This window comes from Lepisosteus oculatus, chromosome 13 (genome assembly GCF_040954835.1).
Source record: "Lepisosteus oculatus isolate fLepOcu1 chromosome 13, fLepOcu1.hap2, whole genome shotgun sequence".
NCBI classification, from domain to species: domain Eukaryota; kingdom Metazoa; phylum Chordata; class Actinopteri; order Semionotiformes; family Lepisosteidae; genus Lepisosteus; species Lepisosteus oculatus.
Window position 1 is genome coordinate 31,781,817 of NC_090708.1, and position 23,903 is coordinate 31,805,719.

The 23,903-nt window shown below is 36.8% G+C and overlaps 1 protein-coding gene across 7 annotated transcripts in view; it reads left to right on the forward strand.

The window, feature by feature from the left end:
• The first annotated feature begins 7,944 nt into the window (after positions 1 to 7,944).
• Positions 7,945 to 23,903, forward strand: part of LOC102686692 (neural cell adhesion molecule 2) — a 791,770-nt gene continuing 775,811 nt past the window's right edge. For 5 of the 7 annotated variants that reach the window (XM_015361843.2, XM_015361842.2, XM_069197480.1 and 2 more), the window contains exon 1: positions 7,946 to 8,149. In XM_015361843.2, coding sequence (XP_015217329.2) covers positions 8,098 to 8,149 — 52 coding nt within the window. In that variant the 5' untranslated portion in view covers positions 7,946 to 8,097. Of the gene's footprint in view, positions 8,150 to 23,903 lie in introns of all 7 variants that reach the window. The other 2 variants (XM_015361840.2, XM_015361841.2) reach the window with 1 other exon arrangement.

Sequence of the window (23,903 nt, forward strand, 5' to 3'; positions counted from 1 at the left end):
GCTGCGCACAAAAACTTCTCTGTCTCTTATTTCCAATGTAATTTTCTGCATTTGATTCAATTCAGAAATGCGATAGTCAAGTGGAGATGGGATAATGATATGAGATAAAACATTACAGATCAAATATTATAGACAAGATATATAAAAAATCTAATAAAATAACCTTTTAGGTAGTATCCATTTCTAAAAAGAATCTGAGATGAATGATGTATGTGTCAGTATTATACGACTGAACCCTAACAGACTGTTTTCCAGCTAATGTTACCAAGTCACTGTTTTTTTTAATGTAGACCTATTAAGCAGTCAGAGACAAAAGTATTGGCAACATTTATTTTTAAAGCTGATATTAAGATATCTACAGAGCTACAGACATATCATTAGCATTGACATGCACTGAGATCAATCCTTTCAACTGGCACTTTCAGTGCTACTCAGGAAACATTAGTGTCCAATAAAAGTTTAACAGACTTTGAATTGACAAATAAACCTAGTTAAATAAAGTATTTATTCAAATTAATGAATTACAGAATGGTTTTGTTCAGATAAAGGAAACCAATCTTTTTTTAATTACTTTTGGTTGTGCTGTAACCATTGGTGGATTTCAAGTTGAAAAAGACATACAGTGGGTGCAGATGTCTTTTTTTGGTCCCTTGGACTCTTGTGTCTTCCAATTCCATTTCAAACTGAGTCTGCTTTCACTTACGGGACATTAAGATATATTTATATATTTTTATCATACAGTATATATGATATATAAATATCATATTAATATATATTTCTGAAAGTATATCTTTAAATGTAAGTTCCTATTTGTTGCTAGAGGTTTGTAAATACCTATAATTTCTAATTTCTATTAATTACCATAATTATGATTGTAATAATTATTGCATAATGCATGAAATATTTATGAAGTACAACTTTGATAACAGTAATAATGACTCAAGGTGCCAGTTGGAGGTCAAAACCTTGAAGTCTGAGCAGTACAGTAGCCTGTAGCACTATTACTAGCAACACATGGTGACATCTGAAACCATATTTGTTTTTAAACAGTCACAGTTTTTCTTTGAACTGAATGCTTTCTTGAGCTACCTTCACTTGTTGGAGAGCTTAAAACAATTGGAAAGGCAATTATTTCTGTTAGAAAATGCATGGCACAGCTGCAAAGCAAACTAGAAGATGCAGGGGTTCTGAGTGAGTCGAGTGGGGGGATGAGTTTTAGTGCAACAGAGCAGTAGAGAACATACGGTGTATTTTGTCATTAAGAGAGTGGTGACATTTAAATCTGAGAGCATGTCATCCCCATTTCCTGGTTTTGTTTGGTGACCATTAGTGTTTATCTTAATAATCACAGCTAATTTCAGGGACTGGATAGGGTAGGTTCTATGCACAGGAGCCATGTACTGTATCTCTGTTAATGAGGTATTAGGATTGGTCAATCAGATATCTCTTTGCTTCAGTTGAAATCACATGCATTTATTACATCTAGTGGGAACTGAAAGGATCTGACTAGAAGATGATACTTTAAGTCTTGATCAATCTTCAGTTTACTGCCTTAATTGTGGATAGGCACCCAGGGCTAAACTACATTTTCTAAATTCCAGGAGCAAATAGGGTGAAACAAGATTTAATTTGCTTTAAAAAAATAAAACACCATCATGCAGAGAAAAAGAGCAGAGATGCTATTTTTTTTCTCTGTTTTTTTCTGCATTTTCAAGGACTGTATTGAACTTCTGGCATTGCTGATCACAGAGAATGAACAGCCTACCAATTGTGTGATTATACTGTATGTGAACACGATTAAGCATGTATTATCATGTACCTTTTGGCACAGTTAATGACAAATCAATTTTTTTTCAGTCTGGGCAACTTTACTGTGAAATCAGCTTTTTTAATCTGGTTATGTGAATCAGCTATATGGATTTGGTGCACATACAGTAGATAAAACACATTCTGAGGTAAAGTACTGTATACAGGCCTATACCCAAAAAAGGTTTTTGATTGATTGAGTGTGCTTACATTGCTGTTAATACTTATATTGATGATATATATTGATGATTTCCTTATTGCATCAATTAATTAAATACACTGGCCTTGCAGGAAACCTTATATCATATAAATCCTTCTTAATCAGCTAAATATTCCAGTTCAAAGCATAAGATTTTTATTTTTAGAAATGTATCCTTCTCTCAACATGAAGGTAATGATCTGTGCAGGTTTTAAGCATACAGTCATATAAATGTCTCTTTTTGTATGCAGAACCAATGCAATGCTCCTAAAAGCATATTTATAGGGGTCCTTCAGTCTTATTGTACTGCACCTTTCATTCCAATCTGAAGCCCTGAGAATGGATGTACAGCGGTAGTCTAGCATTTCATTATAGGGTCAGTTATACAACGAACTGTATTCAGTGGTGAATAAGGGACAGTCCCTGAGGTGGAAACTGTTATTGAACTGTTATCTGCAGTTATATTTGTTCAAACAAAAGTTAACACATAACACACTGTATCACATTCTCTTTCAGGATGAAATTTATGGAATTTATTCATAAAACTTTTGTGACACATGCTTATGACCTTTTTTAAAAAGACGAGAAGCCTTTGTATTTTTTAGAGAACATAATGAAAATATTTTGACTTATTTTAATAAGTTGATGAAACATCCATGGTATATCACACTTCTCAATTTCTTGGTGGTGTTTTTTTTTTCTCAAGGTAAAAAAAAAACCTAATGGTAAATCGGCATGACAGTGAAATAAATGTGTACAAATTTGTAAGATAAAGATTTCCCCTAAATTAGCTACAGCAGTTCTCCCCAATTCATGTCCTGGAGAGCTGTTGTGCCTGCAGGTTTTCAGTTCATCTAGGCTCATAATGACCTAAATCAGCTCATTATTACCTTAATTCAACAAATTTAACAACTTCCCCCAGCTTTTTTTAGGTACTGCTGCTTTAAAGAGACTTGAAAAACCTGCAGACACACCTGCCCTCCAAGAACAGAACTAGGGACCTCTGACCTACAGCATACACAACAAAATTTCATCATCAATAAATTAAATACAGATTTTTAAATGTTACACTGAAATAATCTTTTCCAGATGATGTAGAAGAATGACATAATTTTTAAGTGTAATTTGTACATCTGGCAGCCTGATGTATTCTATGTCATTACACTGGAGTTACCAATTTCAAATCATCTGCTAATGTGTCTCATACAACTATGGAGAAACAATTAGAAAATACATAAAAAATCAACAAAATTCTGTCTTCTGTTTTATGGCATTTTGTTACACCAAACTCACCTAAATTAGTCAGCATGGCAAATTAAAGTGAGAGACAGTTAAGTTGTCTTAATGTTTTTTCGAATGTTTGACATATACCGTATATTGTATACTTCATATAGTGCTCTATCATGAGTATCTATCCACCAAGGAAGAGATCTGAATGAGTCCAATTACCTGCTCCATTATGCAAAGAGGTCCAGTTAATTGACATGGTGACAAGCACAGTGGCTGTCCCCAGATAATGATTCAAAACATTATATCTCAGTGCTCTGAATAGGACAACATTCTGTTGCTCTCAAGAGAGTTTTGGTAGGTATTCTACTGTATTTGCTTCAAATATTGAATAAAAGGGACTGGCTTTCAGGAGTGACTGGAAACACTGGAAAATTGGGCACTGGATCTTAGATATTTGACAGTAGCATTAACTTTGTAACTTTGTAGCTTGTTCTTATTCGATTTCAGAAGTTAAGCAATGCTAGACCTCCTCAGCACTAGTATGGGAGACCACTATGGAAAAAAATAAGGTGCTGCAAGTGGTCTACTTGGCACTAGCCTCTCTGGACTAGAATTGTCCAACCATTTTTAAAGAAATGTTGTGATCTGTTGTGTATTGGGGCCCTGGGCATGATGATTGCAGTATGTCACCCAGTCAGTGCTTCAGTGGTTTTATACTCTACAGGGTTAAAATCTACATTTAAAATTTTTAAAAGTTAAATTTAGAACTACATATACATATAAATTTCTACATATACATTATGTAGAAATTGCAAACTTTAATGGTAGGAAGCATTAAACACCTTAAAAATTTCTTACAGATGAGTATTCAGAAGAATTATGATACGGAAGAAATATTAATGCAAGGTTTATGTCTAATCAAAGTTGCATTAAAAAAGAACATTCCCCTCACTAGGTAAGTAGTGTAAAGCAAGAAGAGTAAGAAATCTCACACATCTTAAATTAAGAGATACATTTTGTTTAATTGTAAGGCTGTAAGTCTCAAACAAATATCATGTTTATAAATAACAATCTTTCCAATAGGCATGTATTTGTTTAAAAGATTCTCAAAAGTGATCCCTTGCCATGTACAAAGAACCATAACAAGATTATGTGCTGAAACAAGTAGATGAGCATCTTATGACCATGGAAACATTAGCTTTGGGGTAACATAGAGCAGCAATAGGAGCTCTGAACTCATATCAGGAAGGTGATGTGTTTGAGTCCCTGCTATACAATATACTGTGTTGTGAAAAAGTGTTTGCCCCCTTCCTGATTTCTTATTTTTTTGCATGTTTGTCACACTGAAATGTTTCAGATCATAAAACCAATTGAAATATTAGACAAAGATAACACAAGTAAACGCAAAAAATGCAATTTTTAAATGAAGGTTTTTATTATTAAGGGAAAAAAAATCCAAACCTACATGGCCCTGTGTGAAAAAGTGATTGCCCCCCCTGTTAAAACATAAATCAACTGTAGTTTATCACATGTTTGGAAAGCTGAGTTCAATTTCTCTAGCCACACCCAGGCCTGATTACTGCCACACCTGTTCTCAATCAAGAAATCACTTAAATAGGACCTGCCTGACAAAGTGAAGTAGACCAAAAGATCCTCAAAAGCTAGACATCATGCTGCGATCCAAAGAAATTCAGGAACAAATGAGAAACAGAGTAATTGAGATTTATCAGTCTGGAAAAGGTTATAAAGCCATTTCTAAAGCTTTGGGACTCCAGCGAACCACAGTGAGAGCCATTATCCACAAATGGTGAAAACATGGAACAGCGTGAACCTTCCCAGGAGTGGCCGGCCGACCAAAATTACCCCAAGAGCGCAGCGACGACTCATCCAAGAGGTCAGAAAAAAACCCACAACAACATCCGAAGAACTGCAGGCTTCACTTGCCTCAGTTAAGGTCAGTGTTCATGACTACACCATGAGAAAGAGACTGGGCAAAAATGGCCTGCATGGCAGAGTTCCAAGACGAAAACCACTGCTGAGCAAAAAGAACATAAAGGCTCATCTCAGTTTTGCCAGAAAACATCTTGATGATCCCCAAGACTTTTGGGAAAATACTTTGTGTACTGACGAGACAAAAGTTCAACTTTTTGGAAGGTGTGTGTCCCATTACATCTGGCGTAAAAGTAACACAGCATTTCAGAAAAGGAACATCATACAAACAGTAAAATATGGTGGTGGTAGTGTGATGGTCTGGGGCTGTTTTGCTGCTTCAGGACCTGGAAGACTTGCCGTGGTAAATGGAACCATGAATTCAGCTGTCTACCAAAAAATCCTGAAGGAGAATGTCCGGCCATCTGTTCATTACCTCAAGCTAAAGCGCACTTGGGTTCTGCAGCAGGACAATGATCCAAAACACACCAGCAAGTCCACCTCTGAATGGCTTAAGAAAAACAAAATTAAGACTTTGGAGTTGCTTAGTCAAGGTCCTGACCTGAATCCGATTGAGATGTTGTGGCATGACCTTAAAAAAGTGGTTAAGGCTCGAAAACCCTCCAATGTGGCTGAATTACAACAATTCTGCAAAGATGAGTGGGCCAAAATTCCTCCACAGCGCTGTAAAAGACTCATTGCCATCGCAAACGCTTGATTGCAGTTGTTGCTGCTAAGGGTGGCCCAACCAGTTATTAGGTTTAGGGGGCAATCACTTTTTCACACAGGGCCATGTAGGTTTGGATTTTGTTTTTCCCTTAATAATAAAAACCTTCATTTAAAAACTGCATTTTGTGTTTACTTGTGTTATCTTAGTCTAATGTTTCAGTTTGTTTGATGATCTGAAACATTTCAGTGTGACAAACATGCAAAAAATAAGAAATCAGGAAGGGGGCAAACACTTTTTCACACCACTGTATATCTCTAGCTGCTCCAGTTCACGCAGCTGTGAGAATATTCTTACATTTTTGTACCTACATTAAAACTAAATGATCTGTTGTATGTTTGTTTAAACTTTTTTACATACATAAGTGCTCAACTATAGGCATTTGTCTATATACTTTAAGTGGGTAATTGTATTCTAATGTGGTTAAAAGATATTAGCATTTTGTGTATGCCATTTTTAAACAACCTTTCTTATTTAACAATTTAATGAAAAATGACATGAATTTTGATATTACACTGGCAAGCCTTTTAGAAGTTATTCCTCCATCTTCTCTGACTGTACCTTTTACTTTCTCAGGTGGCGAAATTGAAGTTATTAATTTTGATGAGTATTGTAAGCTTGTCAAACTCATTGATTCCAGACACATTCATCTCCCTGGCTAAAAGAAATTAGCACAGAGAGGTTTAAGTAACTGTGATAGTTTTCCTCTGGTTGGCCTGTTCACCTCTAATATAAAACCTCATTTCTTTCTCTGTGGGCTTAATTTAAGAGTAAGGAAATCAAGCAGGTCATGGGGTGGGAGTAAATCCTTCCCTTTGTGAGCCATTCGAACCAAGTACAGAGAGGCATCTTGGTGAGTGCAAGGCTTTCTCTCTCCACCTCATCAAAATGAAGCAGAGAATGGGTGCTAATCCTGTACAGGAAGACCACATTTTTATTAACATGTGCATGTATACGTGGACCTATGTTACAACAAGGCAAACACCAGCCATAGGAAAAGACATTTAATAAAATAACCTTTTTACATCACTAATGTACATCCGAATGAACATTTTATTATCCTTTATACCTGTTATTCATTTTTTTAAGAATGGAGTTTTCTTTAAATAGCCGTTTGTACATACAGTACAAGTTTTATTTTATTTAAATCCCTGATGCATTTCATATTGTTTTACATAGAACTCTTCATTTCTCTTAATAGAAAAGCATATTGTAGGGTCTGTTAAAAGGGAAACTGAAATAACTGAAATCCTTTCAAATCAAGTTTTATAAATATTAGGGAAGTTCTGAATGAATGGCCTGTTAGAAGCCAGATCACTGAGCCCTGTTTTGTGTGTAATGAAATGTATGCCTCCCCTTGGAGAATGTGAAGGCAATACATTACATTTGTGCTTTGTGAGGCCAGGAAAAAAACACTCCATAATTTATTGGGCAAGATTTTGCTTAGAAATATTCCTTTTTTTTTCATCACATTCAACAGGTGTGTATGCTATACCATTACCAATGGGTACAGAAGAGCAGATCATTCACAACAATATTGACGTTTTATTTACATGCAACATGCAGTGCAGTACTGGCTCTTCTGAGATTTCCTCAGAAGCTGCTGACCTGGAGTCATGGTCAACATACTTTTTTTCTGTGGTAAAGCAGTTGAGGACAGTTCCATGGGACCTCTGGTTGGACATACAGTACGTAATCCCCCGTCCTAGTTTATCTTTGCAGGTGCTATTCATTAATGTATACACAATTGCCAAAACCTTTAGTTACACTTAACTCTTACAGCACAAGCTTAAACACAGAATGAAATACAGGATAATCATCACCACACATTACAGAATCTCAATTTTTCATTCCGCTTAGATATAGAATGCTAATGAGAAAGACGGGTATAATGCTCCTCCTTTAAACCATCTTGGGCCAGTTTTCCTGTTCAGCACTAGTTATATTTTTCTTTATTTTGCGGATGGATATTGGTTTAAGAATGATATGGGGCTGCGGATGCAGACTTGGTTGCCTAAGCGCTTTATGAATATAGTGCTGCATTGAGACTGCTTGCGCTTCACTCTGATTCATCTCTGTGGTAGGCAGCGGGCGAACAAGCGAGAGAGGGGGAGAGAGAAACAGAAGAGCGAGTGTCTCGGTTTCTTGTACAGTACACACAACTCGCTACTAACAGGAAGCTGTCCATCAGCCAAACCTGCTGAAAATGATTCTCACCCTGATCAGTTTCCTCGGATTGCTCGTCTCCGGCAGTCAAGGTAGGACAGAATATTACCTGGCAAGATGGGGAATAAGTTGCTAACTGCCTTTTTTTTAATTCCCCAGTTTAAAAAAAAATCAGTCTTGGTTCAAAGTGCGATGTGTTGTTAAGATGAACTAGCTAAAGAGGGAGAGTGAGAGAGGCGGATTAAGACTGCAGTGTTTTGTAGTTGGAGCACGTCCTAATGGAAAAAAATAAAAATAAGGGTATTGTTTTGAAGGAATTGGCAATCAAATAGGGTTCGTGGACAGGCGTGCGTTCTGATCTCTTTTTCATCCTATAGTGCTGTTTACCCAAAAGTGCGATTCTTGAGCAGGAAGAGAATCCTGGAATCTTGGGTTTCGATTAATATCTTGCAAGTTGTAAACTGGCACAATGTCGATGGAATGTGTGCAACCAGTATATGTTTCACAGAGCATAAGTGAGTTTATCATACCAATATTGTGGGGATAGAAAGGAGTTGAACAGATGTTTTGAGATTTGATGTCTAGAGTGCTACAGAATAAGCGAAACAACGGTTCTTTCTAGCAGACATCAGCGCACCCAAACCGTAAACCCAGTGTTCACACTTCACATTTATTTGGTAAGGTAACTTATGTGTAGTTTTTAGTGTCACTGCTCAGTTTAGGTCTCTTCTCTGGGCTTGTACGCGGTAGATTTAGCTTTAAATTAATATATTGACAATGGGCAGTGATATGTTATTTCAATAACACATTGGGGGGTGCTACTGTTTGATTCATTACATCAGTACCAGATTAATTCAAAGGTAAAATACAATTTGGGATTCCCTTTAAGAAGAATAATTCATTTTGAAATCAAACAGATGGATAGGGAGGTTGACTGGTATTAAGACAAACTGATAAATTCGCAGACTTGCAGCCACTGTCCCACGCAGACGCGTTCCTCGGAAAAGCTAGCAGATTCAATGAAGACATTATTTGCCTTCCAAAGCCTGCAACCTGAAAGTTGCTCATCTGTGCTAGCGGCTGCAAAAACCTCAAAGCCAGTGTGAGAAAAAGAGAGGGAGAAGGACAAATGTCTTGTCTTGTTCTTAATAAAGGACGGCAGGTGGGGGTAGAGCGCTACACATAGATCTGAGAAAGTGGGAATTGAATCAAAGACCATTCATCACTAGGGCAGGTTCTGTGCACGGAACGCTCCACCACATGCTCTTTCTCCTTATGCTTTTAGCCCCGTTTGAGCCCAGAAATACAGCAATAACCCTCTAGTCATTTACTCGGTTGTTGTCAGCTAACACTACAGTACAGCGCACAAAATTCACTAGCTGCTTTATGTGGTCATTTTAAAATCAAGCTAATTAATATGCTCATATTTTTGGTCCCCAGGGCAAACTGTCAAGTTTACGGCTGACTGCTGAGAAAATGGTGACCTGATTAGTACAGTGAACACACAACCACAAACTAGTACGGTCATTATTATTACAAATTTTACATGTCGCTCTCATTTTTCATGTGCGCGAATTGCAAGATGGAATTATTACAGCGTTTTGTCTGTAAAACTGAAATAATTTTAAAATATATTTTCCCTCTTTTATCTGGTTTCCCTATTTTTGCTTGTTCTCAGAACCTTCTCATTAATCGCCAAAAAAAAGAATCGCTCGATCAGCCCAGCGCTAAGTTTTTACTTGAGATGAAAAGTACAAAAATACGCTCTCTCTTTAATTACCACAAGTTTCATAGGCACAAGCTGATTCATCATTATCTATTCGCAATACTTCAATGACGAGGTTTAGTTGGGGCTTCTTGTGAGTTATCTAAGAAAATGGGAGTGAAAGTACTGTAATGCTTGTTTTTACCTCAGTTCTATAGGTTTGTTGAGTAACATAGTAAAATATATAGACCTGCACAGTATAGTATTCTTAATGTTTATTATTTTTTAGAGGTAACACTACTTTTTATGCCGTTATATATAAATATTGAAGGAAGTGTTAACCTCTTATTTTGCTGTATCAAAAGCATTGTCTGGAGGAATAATATTGTAATGCAACGGGGGTTCAGGCGGGCGCCTTTGCCTCATTAGGTCGGCCCCCCACCGTCGGGGGCTCGAACCCAGGACTCCTGCATCACTCAACAGAGACCCAGCCCAGTGAGCCAAAGAGAGATCTCTGTACAGCCCAGTAGCTGTAGTCCTGCTATCACAGGGAAGGGCGGCGACGTCACCACTCTGGTAAGCTGGCTCTTACACACCCTGATGGCCGTATGCGTTACACTCTCCCCTGCTTAACTCACCATCCCCGGTGAAGGGCTATCCCATCCCGCTGCTGACACCAATGTAACGCAACAGGGGATCAGGCAGGCGCCCTTGCCGCATTAGGTCGGCCCTGCACCTTCGGGGGCTCGAACCTGGGACTCCCGCGTCACTCAACAGGGACCCAGTCCAGTGAGCTAAAGAGAGATCTCTCCCCGGCAACCACTCCCAGCATGCCCAGCGGTACTAAAAGTGACTAGGGGCGCTTCCTCCTCACCACCAGGCGAGGGAGTTACACTATGATTAATTTGATTTCATTGTGTGTTTCACAACCATTTTTCACTGAATATAGTAAAGTGTATCTATGTTTTTAAACTTAAATTTAGAATATGCAAGTCTCCAGATGAAACAATTGGGAATCCTAAAAAACTAGAAAGGCACAGATGGCTCAGTTATAATACTGACTGTTGCAGGCACGACTTGTGTTTGGAGTAGGACGAATACATTGGTATATATTTACTAGGATTCCAAGATGCAGAACTAAACAGTAATATGAATGTACTTATACAGAAGAAAATTAGAATAGAATAAGTGGTGGAAAATTCCTTATATTACTTTTAGTGCTATCCAACCACAGCATTGCAAAATAAAAAAGTGCAAATCATAAATATCTCATCAAATGTGAAAATGCATTAACTCATGCTGTAGTTGTGTCCCTTCGTTTTCAGTATTTCATGTCAATCAAACAGCTTTTCCAGGTTGATTCATTAATGTCATAAAGAAAGGCAAAAATGTGATTTCATTTAATGTGAAGTGTAAGGTTCCAATATGTTTAATAAATCAAGTGAGACTTGTCTATCAGAATGAAATTTCCTTCAAATCAAATTCACTTTCTTTCTTGACAGCAAGCTTTATTGAGTGTTTATTTTAACATTTTTAAATGTGAAAGGTTTCATGGGAAAATCATGATCAATAAACCCAAGTCAATTTGAAAAAAAAACTGATCCCTCATCTCAAGGTGACAGTGAGCAAACTTTGGTTTCTCTTCGGATACAGGAATATGTTTTGGAAGGAAGGTGTTATTAAACCATGACATTTTTTCAAAGGTTGCTTTTACAGCAGGTGACTATTATTTATGTGTTAGCTTTATAAAGTCATCTCGGTCACAATTGAGACCCTTCATATTCCATTATTTCATTATCCGTAGGGTGTTAGTCTTTATTTTATGGTCTGGGCTTTTTTGAATATGGTAAAAAGGCTGGTTAATGACGGATAAAACTTTGAAGATAAAACTCTGAAGTCAGTAATGTAGTTTCTCAAATGCAACAAGTACAGTACATCTACCTTCACTTTTGTTATATTAATGTTTGATATTTTGTATTTATATGCACTCCACATAAAAGTAAAAAAATGTGGTGTTTATTTGAATAACTATTAAAATATTAAATCGGAACAATAAATAACCACCTAACAACTGCAAATAATGTACCAAACAGTGTACTAATAGGGATTCTCTGCAGCAGAGATGCAAGATCACCCTCAACAGTAGAACCTTTTATGTATTTTGGACAATCAGGACCAAGGCCAGTGAAGTACAGTAGGTAGGTGGCAATTAATTCTTTAATATTTGCCAGTTCAACAGAGAGTTTTAGGGCTTCAGCACACAGCTGAGATGAAGGAGCCTCAAGAATTCATAAAGATAATACATTTTATTACACAGGCATAAAATGTGGAAGATCATTTTGTCTGCAGGGTTTCAAAGCACCAGCATATGAAGAGCTGGGAGAAGTTAGTAAATTGTTTGTTAATAGCTGAACCGGAATTATAACCTGCAGACACATGAGTCCCACAGGACATGGATAAGACAACCCATGTTTAGGAAAAAGCAAAGTCTAACTACACTATGGTAACAGTAAAGCAGACATAAACAATGTGTTACACTCTGTGACAAAGGCAGCTGTGGATAATTCAACACATTCTCCACAGCGGAAAACTCTTAGGAAGCCTCCTTGTATACAGTATCTGAAGAAAATGAACAATCAGGATTTTAACACAGAGAATATGACAACTTTATAAACACTTTCCATTAGAAGAACTCAGAGTGTATTGTAGTGCCACTCGGGGTGCTTTAACATGCGCATGGAAGGTGGGCTGAGTACAGCGCCTGGGGGCGGGACTACAGGACTGTATATAGTAGGGTGGAGGCTGGGAGACAGCCCCTTCCCTTCATGTCTCTGTGTCAGTGAAGGTGTAGCGCTGTAACCCCTGTCCTTGTGTCTGTACCTTTCCCGGTTCAAGTTCAAGTTCAAGTTAATAAATGTCTTCAACCTTATGCCCTGATTCCCATGCCTGCTCTATTCCGTATCAAAACCCGGATTCATTACAGTATGAACAATGAGAAAACATTACAAATGAGCTTGTGAGGTTCCTGCTAGCTCATTCACCAGCAGTATCCTTACACCAGTTCTTCAACAGGTGCAATGTGGTAAGGTGTCTTGGTCCATGAAGATCTCTCAAAATCTCTCACTGCCCATGCTTCTCCTTGTGATTTGCTTTACACAGAACCATATCATACTGATTAGAGTAATAATATGTTACTGTGGAAAACATAGATTCATGTAAGGTGTAGACAATTTTTTTCAATTTGTATTTTTATAGTCTAATCAATTTTAAAGTAACAAATGTGTAGAGATTAAATTAAGCATTTAAAGCAATTTATTTGATGTAGATAACTGTGACAGGCACATAGCATCTGAAATACTTGAAGTGGAACATTTCAAACACAAAATGTTCTGCAGGAACACCATAATCCTCTATACAAATTGGTAGCAATTACATTTTACTCATTTTGTGGACGTTCCAAAGTCATCAAGATAAAGAATGAGCGAAAAAAAAAAGTTTCCAAAGAAATGGGAATACAGTTAATCATCTTTTTTCAGCTCAGTGGGGGTAAAACTGTATTTCATGCCAAGCTAAAACCTTGTCATGTGGACTGATTTAGTTGGATTATTCACCAATGAAGTTACCTTTAAGCACAAAATATTAAATGCATGCAATTAAAAAAAAACAAATGTTTTTTTTCTCAGTATATTGCTATAGTGCTCAAGATTTCAGTCTGCTGAAAAAAAAAAAGACTTTATGATACTGAGATAACTCGCATGGTAACAAGAGATAATAACCTAACATGGAACTAACAAAACTGCATTCAGTGCAGAATAAGGCAAACAGCTTGTAGAGATTAACTGGAGCAAAGCAGCATTCCCAGACAATATCTAAGGCTATCTGGATTGGTGATCTTCAGAGAAAGTGATAATGGCTACAGAATTAGAACCTTGTATGTGGTTTGTTGTGACATGCAGAATGGGTGTCTCATTACAGGCTTCCTGATTTTGTCTCTGAGCACTGCAGGAAGTGTCTTGTATAATATCTGAGCTTTTAAATCAAAGTCTTAAACCACGGAGCTTGTTTCTCCCTGAAGGTAAGTTAGCAGTGTACAGAAAACTAATTCTCAAGCAGGCAAGCTTAAAGTGCTTTTAGCTGGGTTTGTGTTATAGAACAATTTACAGTTTCATAGAGGAAATGGAAATACCCTTTTTTTCTCTTGAGGTTCTGTACAAGTCATTAGTGTCTCTTTGGAATGCAGGAGAACTGTGCAAGAGCAACAGTTTTATGACCTGGAGGAAGAACAGAAGATCAATAGATATAGTCTGGCATGCAAAGATAGGGGAGTTGGCATTCCTGTTGCCATAGTGAATAAAAAACACATTCTCAGGAATATCCAACAGAAATTCAAATATTTCACAGAAACCCAGTGAGAAATACTAGAGTGATCATAAATGTTTGATGAATGCTGTGACAGTGTGTAGTGGGAGGTAAAAAGTCAACGCCCCGAGTGAGGGGACGGAAGCACCGGTGTGAGGTCAGCAAGGACAAAAATAATACAAAAAGAGTGAAAAAACTAACAAAAAGGCAAAAAGAAAGAGTACTGCTGTGCTGCGTTACCATCAGGCTGGGCTTACCCTATTTAACGGGGTCCAGCCTGGGAAAAAACAGCCGCTAGCACAGCGGTGACCAGACTAGACTTACCCTATTTAGCAGGGTCCAGTCTGGTGAGCAGGGCATGTATGGGAATAAAAAAACAAGAACAGAGTGCATATCAAAAATGTGTGTGTATGTATAAGAAAAAGAAAACCTTACACGGTTACAATGCCCTGTGGGACAGTCGGTGTAAACTGCCACCTCCCGGGGGTGGCCCTGCTTGTCGGAGGGTGTCCTGTGTTCCTTTATAGGACCTGCCTAACTGGGGCTCTGCAGCTGTAAGCCAAAACAGCTGGGATTACGAAGGTCGAGGCGTCGCCCTTCTGCCAGGGCTCTGCCTCCACACTGGACACGCCCCCGCGTAATACCACGATGCCATCCATATAATGCCTTTTATGTGGTCAAATTTTTTATCTGGGGGAGGAGCAATAATCAAAATAATGATATACAAACCAGTACAGAATAATGAAATGGCAAAGAAAAACAAACCTGCTATCATACCTCACACACCTTATTCCCAAAACCGGGTATTGGCTCAAAAAGAAAATATGTAGATTATATAACTATTTAAGTACAGTTTTTCTAGAGAGACAGAGAATACTTAAGGTCAGCAAAGAATTCAGAGACTAATTTGCAATCGAGCACAATATTGTTCTCCTGAATCAAGACATAAATGTAGAAGAGTGCAAACAATATCTCAGCACTGTACCATACGGCTTAACTCAAACTGTATCGTGTGTAGCATACAATTTCATTGTTACAGGGAATCATTTGTTGATAATTTTTTTCCTGCAATGAAATTGATTGTGTCTTTTGATTAATTGAATAAAACATACAGTTGAAAATCAAATAATGCACTCATGGAAGTCCACAGAGAAAATCAATTTTAGTAATGGCATCTAAGAATGGCCTGCTGAATAATTATAATAAGACCTTTCAAAATATAGTTATATTTTATAATTGCAATTGTAATGGCAGAAACAGCTTCACAGGTGTTCTTGCCAGGTTAAAAAAATGTTTTCTAAAGCCTGTTCATATTTGGTTTGATACTAAAGAGCAGTACTTGAGGAAGGGCTACTAAACAAAATGTTTTTCTGCCTTACAAAATGGTGGGCTTCTACAACATGCAGTACACTATTCCCTTAAAGCTTGTCTTGTAAAACATAACGACATGTCTGAGACGCTGGTGTTTGGCCTATGGGGTTCAGTCTTTTTTTTCCACTTCATTGACCCTTTGCTAGAACAATTTACCTCTAAAACACAAAGCCTTTCTCTAGAGCTGTCATCTACTGACAGTTTAAACTCAGCAATATTGACTTTGGCTTCTAATGAATAATCTGGGTGAATTATAGAGGTGTTAAAACAAACTGTAGCATTGTCAGATATACTCTACTGTTCTTATGTAGAGCATGCATCTGATTACTTAAAAGCTGGTATAATTTTATAAATTATTTTAGCTTTATACTGCATGGTGCAATGGTTATCATTTTGCCTCACAGTGCTGGGACCCTGGGTTCAATGCCTGGAGTGATATCTGTGTGGAGTTTGTATGGTTGTACCGTGTTCCTGTGGGTCTCCACTTTCCTTCCACAGTTCAAGACATAATGATAGGTTTATTGGCTTCTGGGAAAAAGCGTCTCTAGTGTGAGTGTGTGCATGTCTGTGTCTCTTCTGTGATGGGCTGGCAGCCTGTCAATGGTGTATCCCGACTTGCACCCGTTGTTGCTCAGTTAGGCACTGACCAGCCACCCTCTATATCAATAGAGGATAGAGGTTAGAAGATAGATGAGAGGATTTAAGCTTTATGGATTTTAAGCATTGAAACATTAGTAAATATGCAGTTAAGAAAAGTACACATTTTAATTATAACATTTGAGGTGCAGAATATTGATTACTGTTGGCTTTTCATAGTGTTTCTTGGCCAAACCTGCCCCCATCACAGTTCTTCATCAGAAGTTTGTGAGTCATTTTCAGAGCAAGAGTAAAAAGGCATTTCTCATTTAACAACACCACAGAGCACATCTCATTTCCTGATGTGTTTTCATGAACTTATTCTTGAAAACAGAAATATTTCACAGGTCTCACAGCTAGCATCAGTTAAGGGACAATACAAATAAATAATTCTTGTTTTTGAGCAAATTTGGTTACTTCAGTGGCTAAGGGCTCAGTAGTGTAGTGCTTATTTCCTTGTAAGCGGTGTACTTATGTAAATGTAAGCTCTCTGTGCGTTATTTGGGCTTATTTTACTGGAGCACATTTGATAAGCATGCTACTGAAACAGTTGGGTTTTTGTGATTGTGTTATGTACTGTTGTATAGCACAATACCAAGAGTTAAAATACAAATTGGTTTGCACTCCCCTCTTCTTCAGTTTTTCTTTATGGAAATAAGACCAGGATCATATTGAGATCTAATAGTTCCTAAAAGGAGCTATTAAAAAATAAAAAGTACAATTTTAATTAGTTATTTGACCCATAGGTCCTTCTTGGGGAACCTTATGATACACTGAGTAGCAGCAACCATTATGCATCTGCTCACTGTCTTATAGTACAATTTTTTTTCTCCTTAACAGCCATGATGGAGCAAAAACAGGCCCAATTACTAATATTTACAGGAAAAAAAGAAAAATAAAGTTTGTCCTTAAGTTATGCTAAAATGTCTATTTCAGAAAGGTTTGGCGAAGCTTCCAATGGAATTTTATCATAAAATGTTTAATATGTATAAAAGATGTCTGTTATTATAGGATATGCCAATATTTATGTCTTCTTTACAGGGTGCATGGAAAACTATCATCTGCTTTTGAATGCAATGTCTATTATAGTATCCTCAAACCAAAATGTCAAAATACTGTGTTAGAGCCATTGAACCAGGGAAAGTAATGAAGCAGGAAAGCACACATGCTGCTTAAGGAAGCATGAGCAAATCACACCCTGTAGAGTCCAGTCCTAAAAAAGCTATCCAGTTTGATTGGCTAGTGTTCAAGCATTATTCAGTACATTACACAGTTTCTATGGAGTGTTGCAGATGTTCCTTGGTTTAGTTTTACCACCTCTGCATTCACTACTGTTATCTGATTTTTTTCTTTAAGCAATTGCAGATTGAATTGTGGGATTCTTTCTCAAATCCATTCCCCATAACATCTGAACTACAACTTACTAGGATCCATGAGTGATCAGTGTACTTTAGAAGAAAACAATATGCAATATACTGTACAGTACATACTGAATATTCTTTCAATATACAGATAAAGAGCCACTGTTAATATTGCAACTGTTTAATTTTACAAGACAGGAATGGGTACATACGTTCCCTGAGGCCATTTTTCCTGAAGGACCTACACATAATTTCCTATTAACTTATAAACTGGTGATTTTACTTGTTATGCTATATATAAATATGTAGATCTATTAAATACTTAATTATTATAACAAAACACAGAGGAGCCTACACCCTGTAGCACTACTCATTTAAAACCCCTATAAGAAAAATGTATTGCCACAATACAAGCATATGTCAGGATCCCCATTCTAAGTAGTAATTTTATGTTTATGTTGGAGCTGCCCATTTACCACAGTTTGGGATCTAATGTCATCTGAAGGCATTATTTCACACTAGAGCTTGTGATCACTTCTAGGCTTGTGTTGAACGTTATTTCACAGACACTGCTAGGATTTATCATGATCTAACCATCAATTTACCTACTGTTATCTCTACTACAAGTTGCACAATATATACAGTATATATAATGTATAATAGAGGAATCAGTGGGTAATAGTTCAGTCACAGTTTGGCCTTGCACTGGGGTGCCCAGGTTTGTATTTTATATATACAGTATATACATTTCTGAAGCCAGAAAAAAAGATTAGTCACTACCTACTGTACTCATACTAATAGAATACATAAAAACATGTAGAATAAAAAATCTAAAAGTAATGTTGCTTGCTATAGGATTTTCACAAATGTAATTATAAAACTACTGATCTGAATACACACGTTGTCACGCCCTCTGGCTGCAGAGGGCGCTCCTTCTCTGTCCTGTCTCTTGTTTCCGGTGCTTTGCTGTCCTTCCGGTGTTTCTCTCTCTCTGGTGCTATATATTTCCGGGTCTTACACTCTGCCCTGGCTCAGCATTGACGTTCAAATGTCTTGAGACCCGCCTAGCACCAGGTCACCCCACGTCAGCTGCCTGAGGGCATTGGTTTTTATACGGCACTCCTGAACTCTAATGTGCACTGTGCACTAATGAGCTTGGGCCTTTCTCCGCGTCTTGCCGCTACACATAGGGTCTTTTTTGCTCCCCTGCTCTCCACCGTTCGTCCCATTTTTCAGACACCCGTGACACATGTTTGTTTAACCTTGTTAATAATATAGTAGAAAAACATTTAAATGGTAGTTTATAATTTATTTGTGCACATATAATGATATTTTCACTTACTGAATCATGCAGAGAGTTTGAAAACCTTGAATGAAATCTTCTTTTTAAATTAGAAAGGTATCCCAGGTCTTTATGTACATGACATTGATGCTGCTTGCTAATGTGACATCTCTTTTGTGAACTCAAGTACTTCAGCTTTCAGCATGTGCTGAGAAACAGTATTGCACTCTTCATATACAACGATGAACAGTTCTTCATGTCATATTGGCAAAGGCATACTGAAATGAAAACTAAAGTCGCCCATCCAAGGATGCAGAAATGGAGACAGGAACTAGAAAGAGCATCCTGATGCACTGGGGTGTTCAGAAGTGTTCAGAAAGTGATACTTCTTGTGTCAATTCCCTTAAAGAAGTGCCGATCACCAATATGCAAAAGCACACTCATATAATAGCACATGCAATAGAGTAATATATTGAATTGTTAAAATTTACATTTAAAAATTTAAAATTGATGTAAATTATTTATGATTTGTCCAATTCTTGCCATATTTACTATTATGGAAAATGTCTGTAATTGAGTTGTTAACTCAATTTAAGTTATGTAGCATTGATTTTCACCATAAATGACAAAAATAGTATGAAGGATAAAACAGCAAATTATATTGTAGGGTAAATATACCTTTTTTAAATGGAACTGTGCAAGTACCTGAAAAACAGCACAGAGATTGGCCATATTCTTCTGGAAGCCTACTTGCGTTCCTGGTGTGGACTGATATTTACTCGCAGACTAAAATGGGAATTAAGATTTTTGTAATACACTCTGGTATCACTCACCTGAATCCATAAACCAAAGTTTGTGAATCACAAATTCTTAATCACTTTAATAGCTGTTTAAAGTCCCTGCAATGTAACATGATCTCCACTGCTTTCTTTCCTCCTTAATTGAGCTCTGGTTCACAGTCACCCTTTCAGTGTCTGGAAAAAGTAACCTGTGTGTCTTGACATGTTCTGTGCACCAGCACAACATGCTTGCCTCATGGGTTTTAATAGGCAACACAGGGACTTTGTGATTCAAAAAGGAATCTCTTCAGAGAAACAAATATAATCCCAAAGTTTCATACCTGCAGAATTTATTCCATTTTGAATACAGAGAAATGGGAGAGAATGGGGTTCTTACTTTAAGAACTTCAGGCCAGCAGTGTGCTGGTGAAAGGATAGAGATTAAAAATGTTTATTGTACATCAGCCTTCAGCTTAGTCTTTGGCATTCAGCACAGGAAGTCAAAAACTGTGTGACTTCCTGAAGATAATCCATGAATACTATGGGATTCATTTCATCTGGTTCTTCTTAAACTTAAAGTTTTTTGTTCAATAACCAGAATAAAAATGATAATGTTTTTTAGGGGTGTTTTCCATCTCCACCAAATTATGATGTTTATAACTTGGTAAATGTTTGCAAATAGGTGGAATTAAAATGTTTATTTTTAAGAATTTAATCTTCAAAACAATTTTAGGACAGTATCAAAAAGGTCCCAAGTTGAAAAATACTTAAACATGTCATTTTCCCATTTCAAATCAGTTCAATATCTTTACCAAGGAGAGAAATGATCATTTGTCAGAGGATGATTGACTGCAGCAAGCAATTTATGCCACAATACAATAAAAAACAAAATTAGCAGTACTGTATACATTTACTTTGTGTTAGACGTTAAATGTTTCAACATTGTAAAATGAAAGAGAGCTGAGGAAGGTTTCACAGTCTAATTATCATTTGCTTCTCTTTTTAAAGTTTTTCAGCATTTAATTAACCTCTGATTGTGCCTTATAACATGTTTCAAAATATATTTCAGATATATGTCATATTCCCTGTATTCTTCTAATCTTTAATCTGGAGTATTTGCTGTGCATAGCAGCAGGTTCTGAGTACCTGGCTAATTAAGGTGTAAGGAACAGAGGTTCCCAGCAGACTTCTCAGCTCTTTAGAGGTTAGAAGCAATATGGTATCTTGTCATGTTCACGCCCCCACAAGGGACTCACAGCCCTTCTTTGTGTCAGGTAAACAGACCCAGATTTAGATGCTTAATGATGCAGTTTCACCATGTTGCCCCATCCTTTTCACCTGCAGATTCACACCTCTGTGTCACAGCAAATCAGCAATCAAGGCAAGGGCTTAATAGAGAGAACAAGTGATCTGCAATCATTTTATCCTCCATTTCCACTCTGCCTGTCCAATAACAGCAACAAAAAAACATCTGTTGTCCTTACAATTCCCTGTTTAAGGTCAGGCTATTTGCCACCATGTATTGAAGAGAGCGTGAGGCCAGCAGGATCTCATTCCAGTCGGTGCTACTAATGATCGAGACATTTCAGCCTCTTTACTCTCCACTTGCACACTGTGTGTCCTGCAAGTGCAAAGCAGCAGCCAGGAGAAATTAGACTCTGATGAAAAACAGTGACTGGATAGAGCATCAGTCAGCAAACTACACTAAACACAAAGACCAAAACAACCTAACTCACATTAAGTCTTATGAATTTCTTTACTCTCTGAGACTAGTCGTTATGTAGACCAGTACATAATGCTTTTGCCATAATAAATATTGTGCAGAAGCAAAGACTGTAGTCTTTGATTTGTGTTGATAGCCTTGAAAATGTTAATTGCCTTCCTTCAGTCATTCTGTACACTATTTAGTGCTGCTTAACTTTTGATCAGATGATTTTCTTCAGATACTGAAGAGTAACAATATTTCAGTCAATTTGTAAAGAGACTAAAAGGAGGACTCAGGAAGTGGAAGGCTGATTGGGAACAATTTGTTTGAGTTACAGTACATAAAATGTAACTTATAAACTATATTATTCTTAAAAAGATCTGTTTGTTCAATGTTTAAGTTCGCAATTGAATACCTGATAAATGATAATAATATCAGCTACAAGTAAAGATAGTTCAGGTGGGTAGCTTTTCAGCATAGAATAAACCTACTAAAATTACTTGTTCCTTTACAATTAAAGATGGTGCATTAATATTAATAGCAGCAGTCTAGGGTACCCATTAGTTCATTTTTGACACAATAAATATGAATTGTGAGATATTTTGTGGTTTATGATTAAGGGATTTATGATGACCATTTGTAGGGAAATTTCTACCTGATATATACTCTGATTTAATTTCCTGACTTGTGGTGTTTTCTGCAAAGCCCTTTATTTCATTAAATGTGACCACACATTCTGCCCTCCAACATTCAGTAACAAGGAAAGTTGTTTTGTACTGAGAGATATATACTTTATATCTATATTCAAATTAATCTTTGAAATGATCGTTTTAAAACGCAATCTATGAATGTGTGATTTAATAAATTTTGTTTTACTTCCTGTTTTAAAAACTAATATACAGTGGATTTACATTTTCAGTCTGGGATAATTCCGTGTGCACAGTTATATTCTTTTCGTGAGAACCGTAAGTATTTGACTGTCAGAACTTAAGACGAAACAGGCTAGCACTATTTGAATTTGCAGATCAAAGAATCCTGCTGCTACTATACAGTAATAACCTCCATGCCTTTATACCTGATGTGAGAAAACCTTACATGGAATTATTTAAACTTAATCTTTTTATGAGAAATCATGGTGTAGTTTTCAGTTTGAATTCAAATGAATTAAAAAACTGTGATATTAGACACATTGGTTCAGAAACTGCTTCCAAAAGTTTTTGCATACAGTACTGTATGTAGTTTTTTTTTATATATTTGAAGGAAATAAATCATTAATGCAAGACATTGGCTTTTTAAAAGTGAACTGCACTCAGAATCAGAAGGTAGTTGGGAAACATTACCTTGGTTTTTCACCTCTATTTTTCATCTCTGCCTTGTGAGCTGTCAGTCATGCTAATTGACGGGATATACTGGTGACTGTGAGGGACCTTTGGCTGGAGGGTAAGACAAGAAACCCTACCTGCTGATGGCTGACAATAGAAATAACACAAGCCCATTATAATAAGAGTGAGTGTCTGCTACTCCAATTAGCAATATTGACTTTATAATGATGTTAACACAGCATGGGTCATTGGAGGTGGACAATGGTAGGATGCTATAGTAAACAACAATAAATAAAACACTGCCTGAATTGATTGCTGCTGCTTCCTCCAGTGGCTTCTGAGAGGCTGGTAAATGCCTAGGAGGCGCTTCACTTAAGAGGGTGGCAGCACAAACTACTCTGCCAATAATTGATTATGCTAGTTTGTAAGGCTGGAAATAAACCAGCAGACTGGATCTCAGCCCTTTCTTCTGTTGTGAAAAGTGTAGTTCAATGTATTCAGTCACTGAAATAAAGTAACTGATCATGCCCAAATAGTATTACTTCACAGTAAACATGCTCTTGTTCCTGAAAGACATTTTAGGACATATTTCCATGCAAACTCTAAGCACAGCATAAGTGGAACAGAATATGTTTGCCATTTATACTGATATGATATGAACTCCTTAACATTATGCACTTACTGTATGTCCTATAGTCTGACCAATTAACTTTTTTAATTAGTAAACTGCTTATCATGGAAACTATAATTTCAAATATAAAAATAATTTAAATAAATAATTATTAATTTATCTGGACAATATAGTCTCTTGAACTTGTTACCGATAAACAACTCGATCACATTATTCTGATTTCTGAATGCTAAATATCTTTCTCTAATTTTATGGTAACATATTCACTGGATTTATATTATTTAGAGAGATATTACTTTGCTAAACATTCAATGTAGGCTTTTTGAATAATTATGTTTTTAGTGTAACAATTTGAATTATTTATAGTACTTTCAGACTATGATTCCTATCAGAATACGTGCAGTTTTCAAATCAAAATCACTGTTGATTTTTTCACCATTGCTTTGTACTTCACAGACTAATATGATTATTTTCTCACTATTTTATATTTGTAAATATGATCTGTCTGGTGGAACTATTGCACAATATGGATCGACCCCTTAAAAACAGATACTCTGAAAGGTGAGATATTTTGCAGGGATTGTCTGCATCCAAAAGTAAAATTCTAATTTTAATATTGAAAAAGAACTGGACAGAACGTAATATTGGGTAATATAGGAACAAGTAATAGGTTTATTCCATGCTGAAAAAAAGAA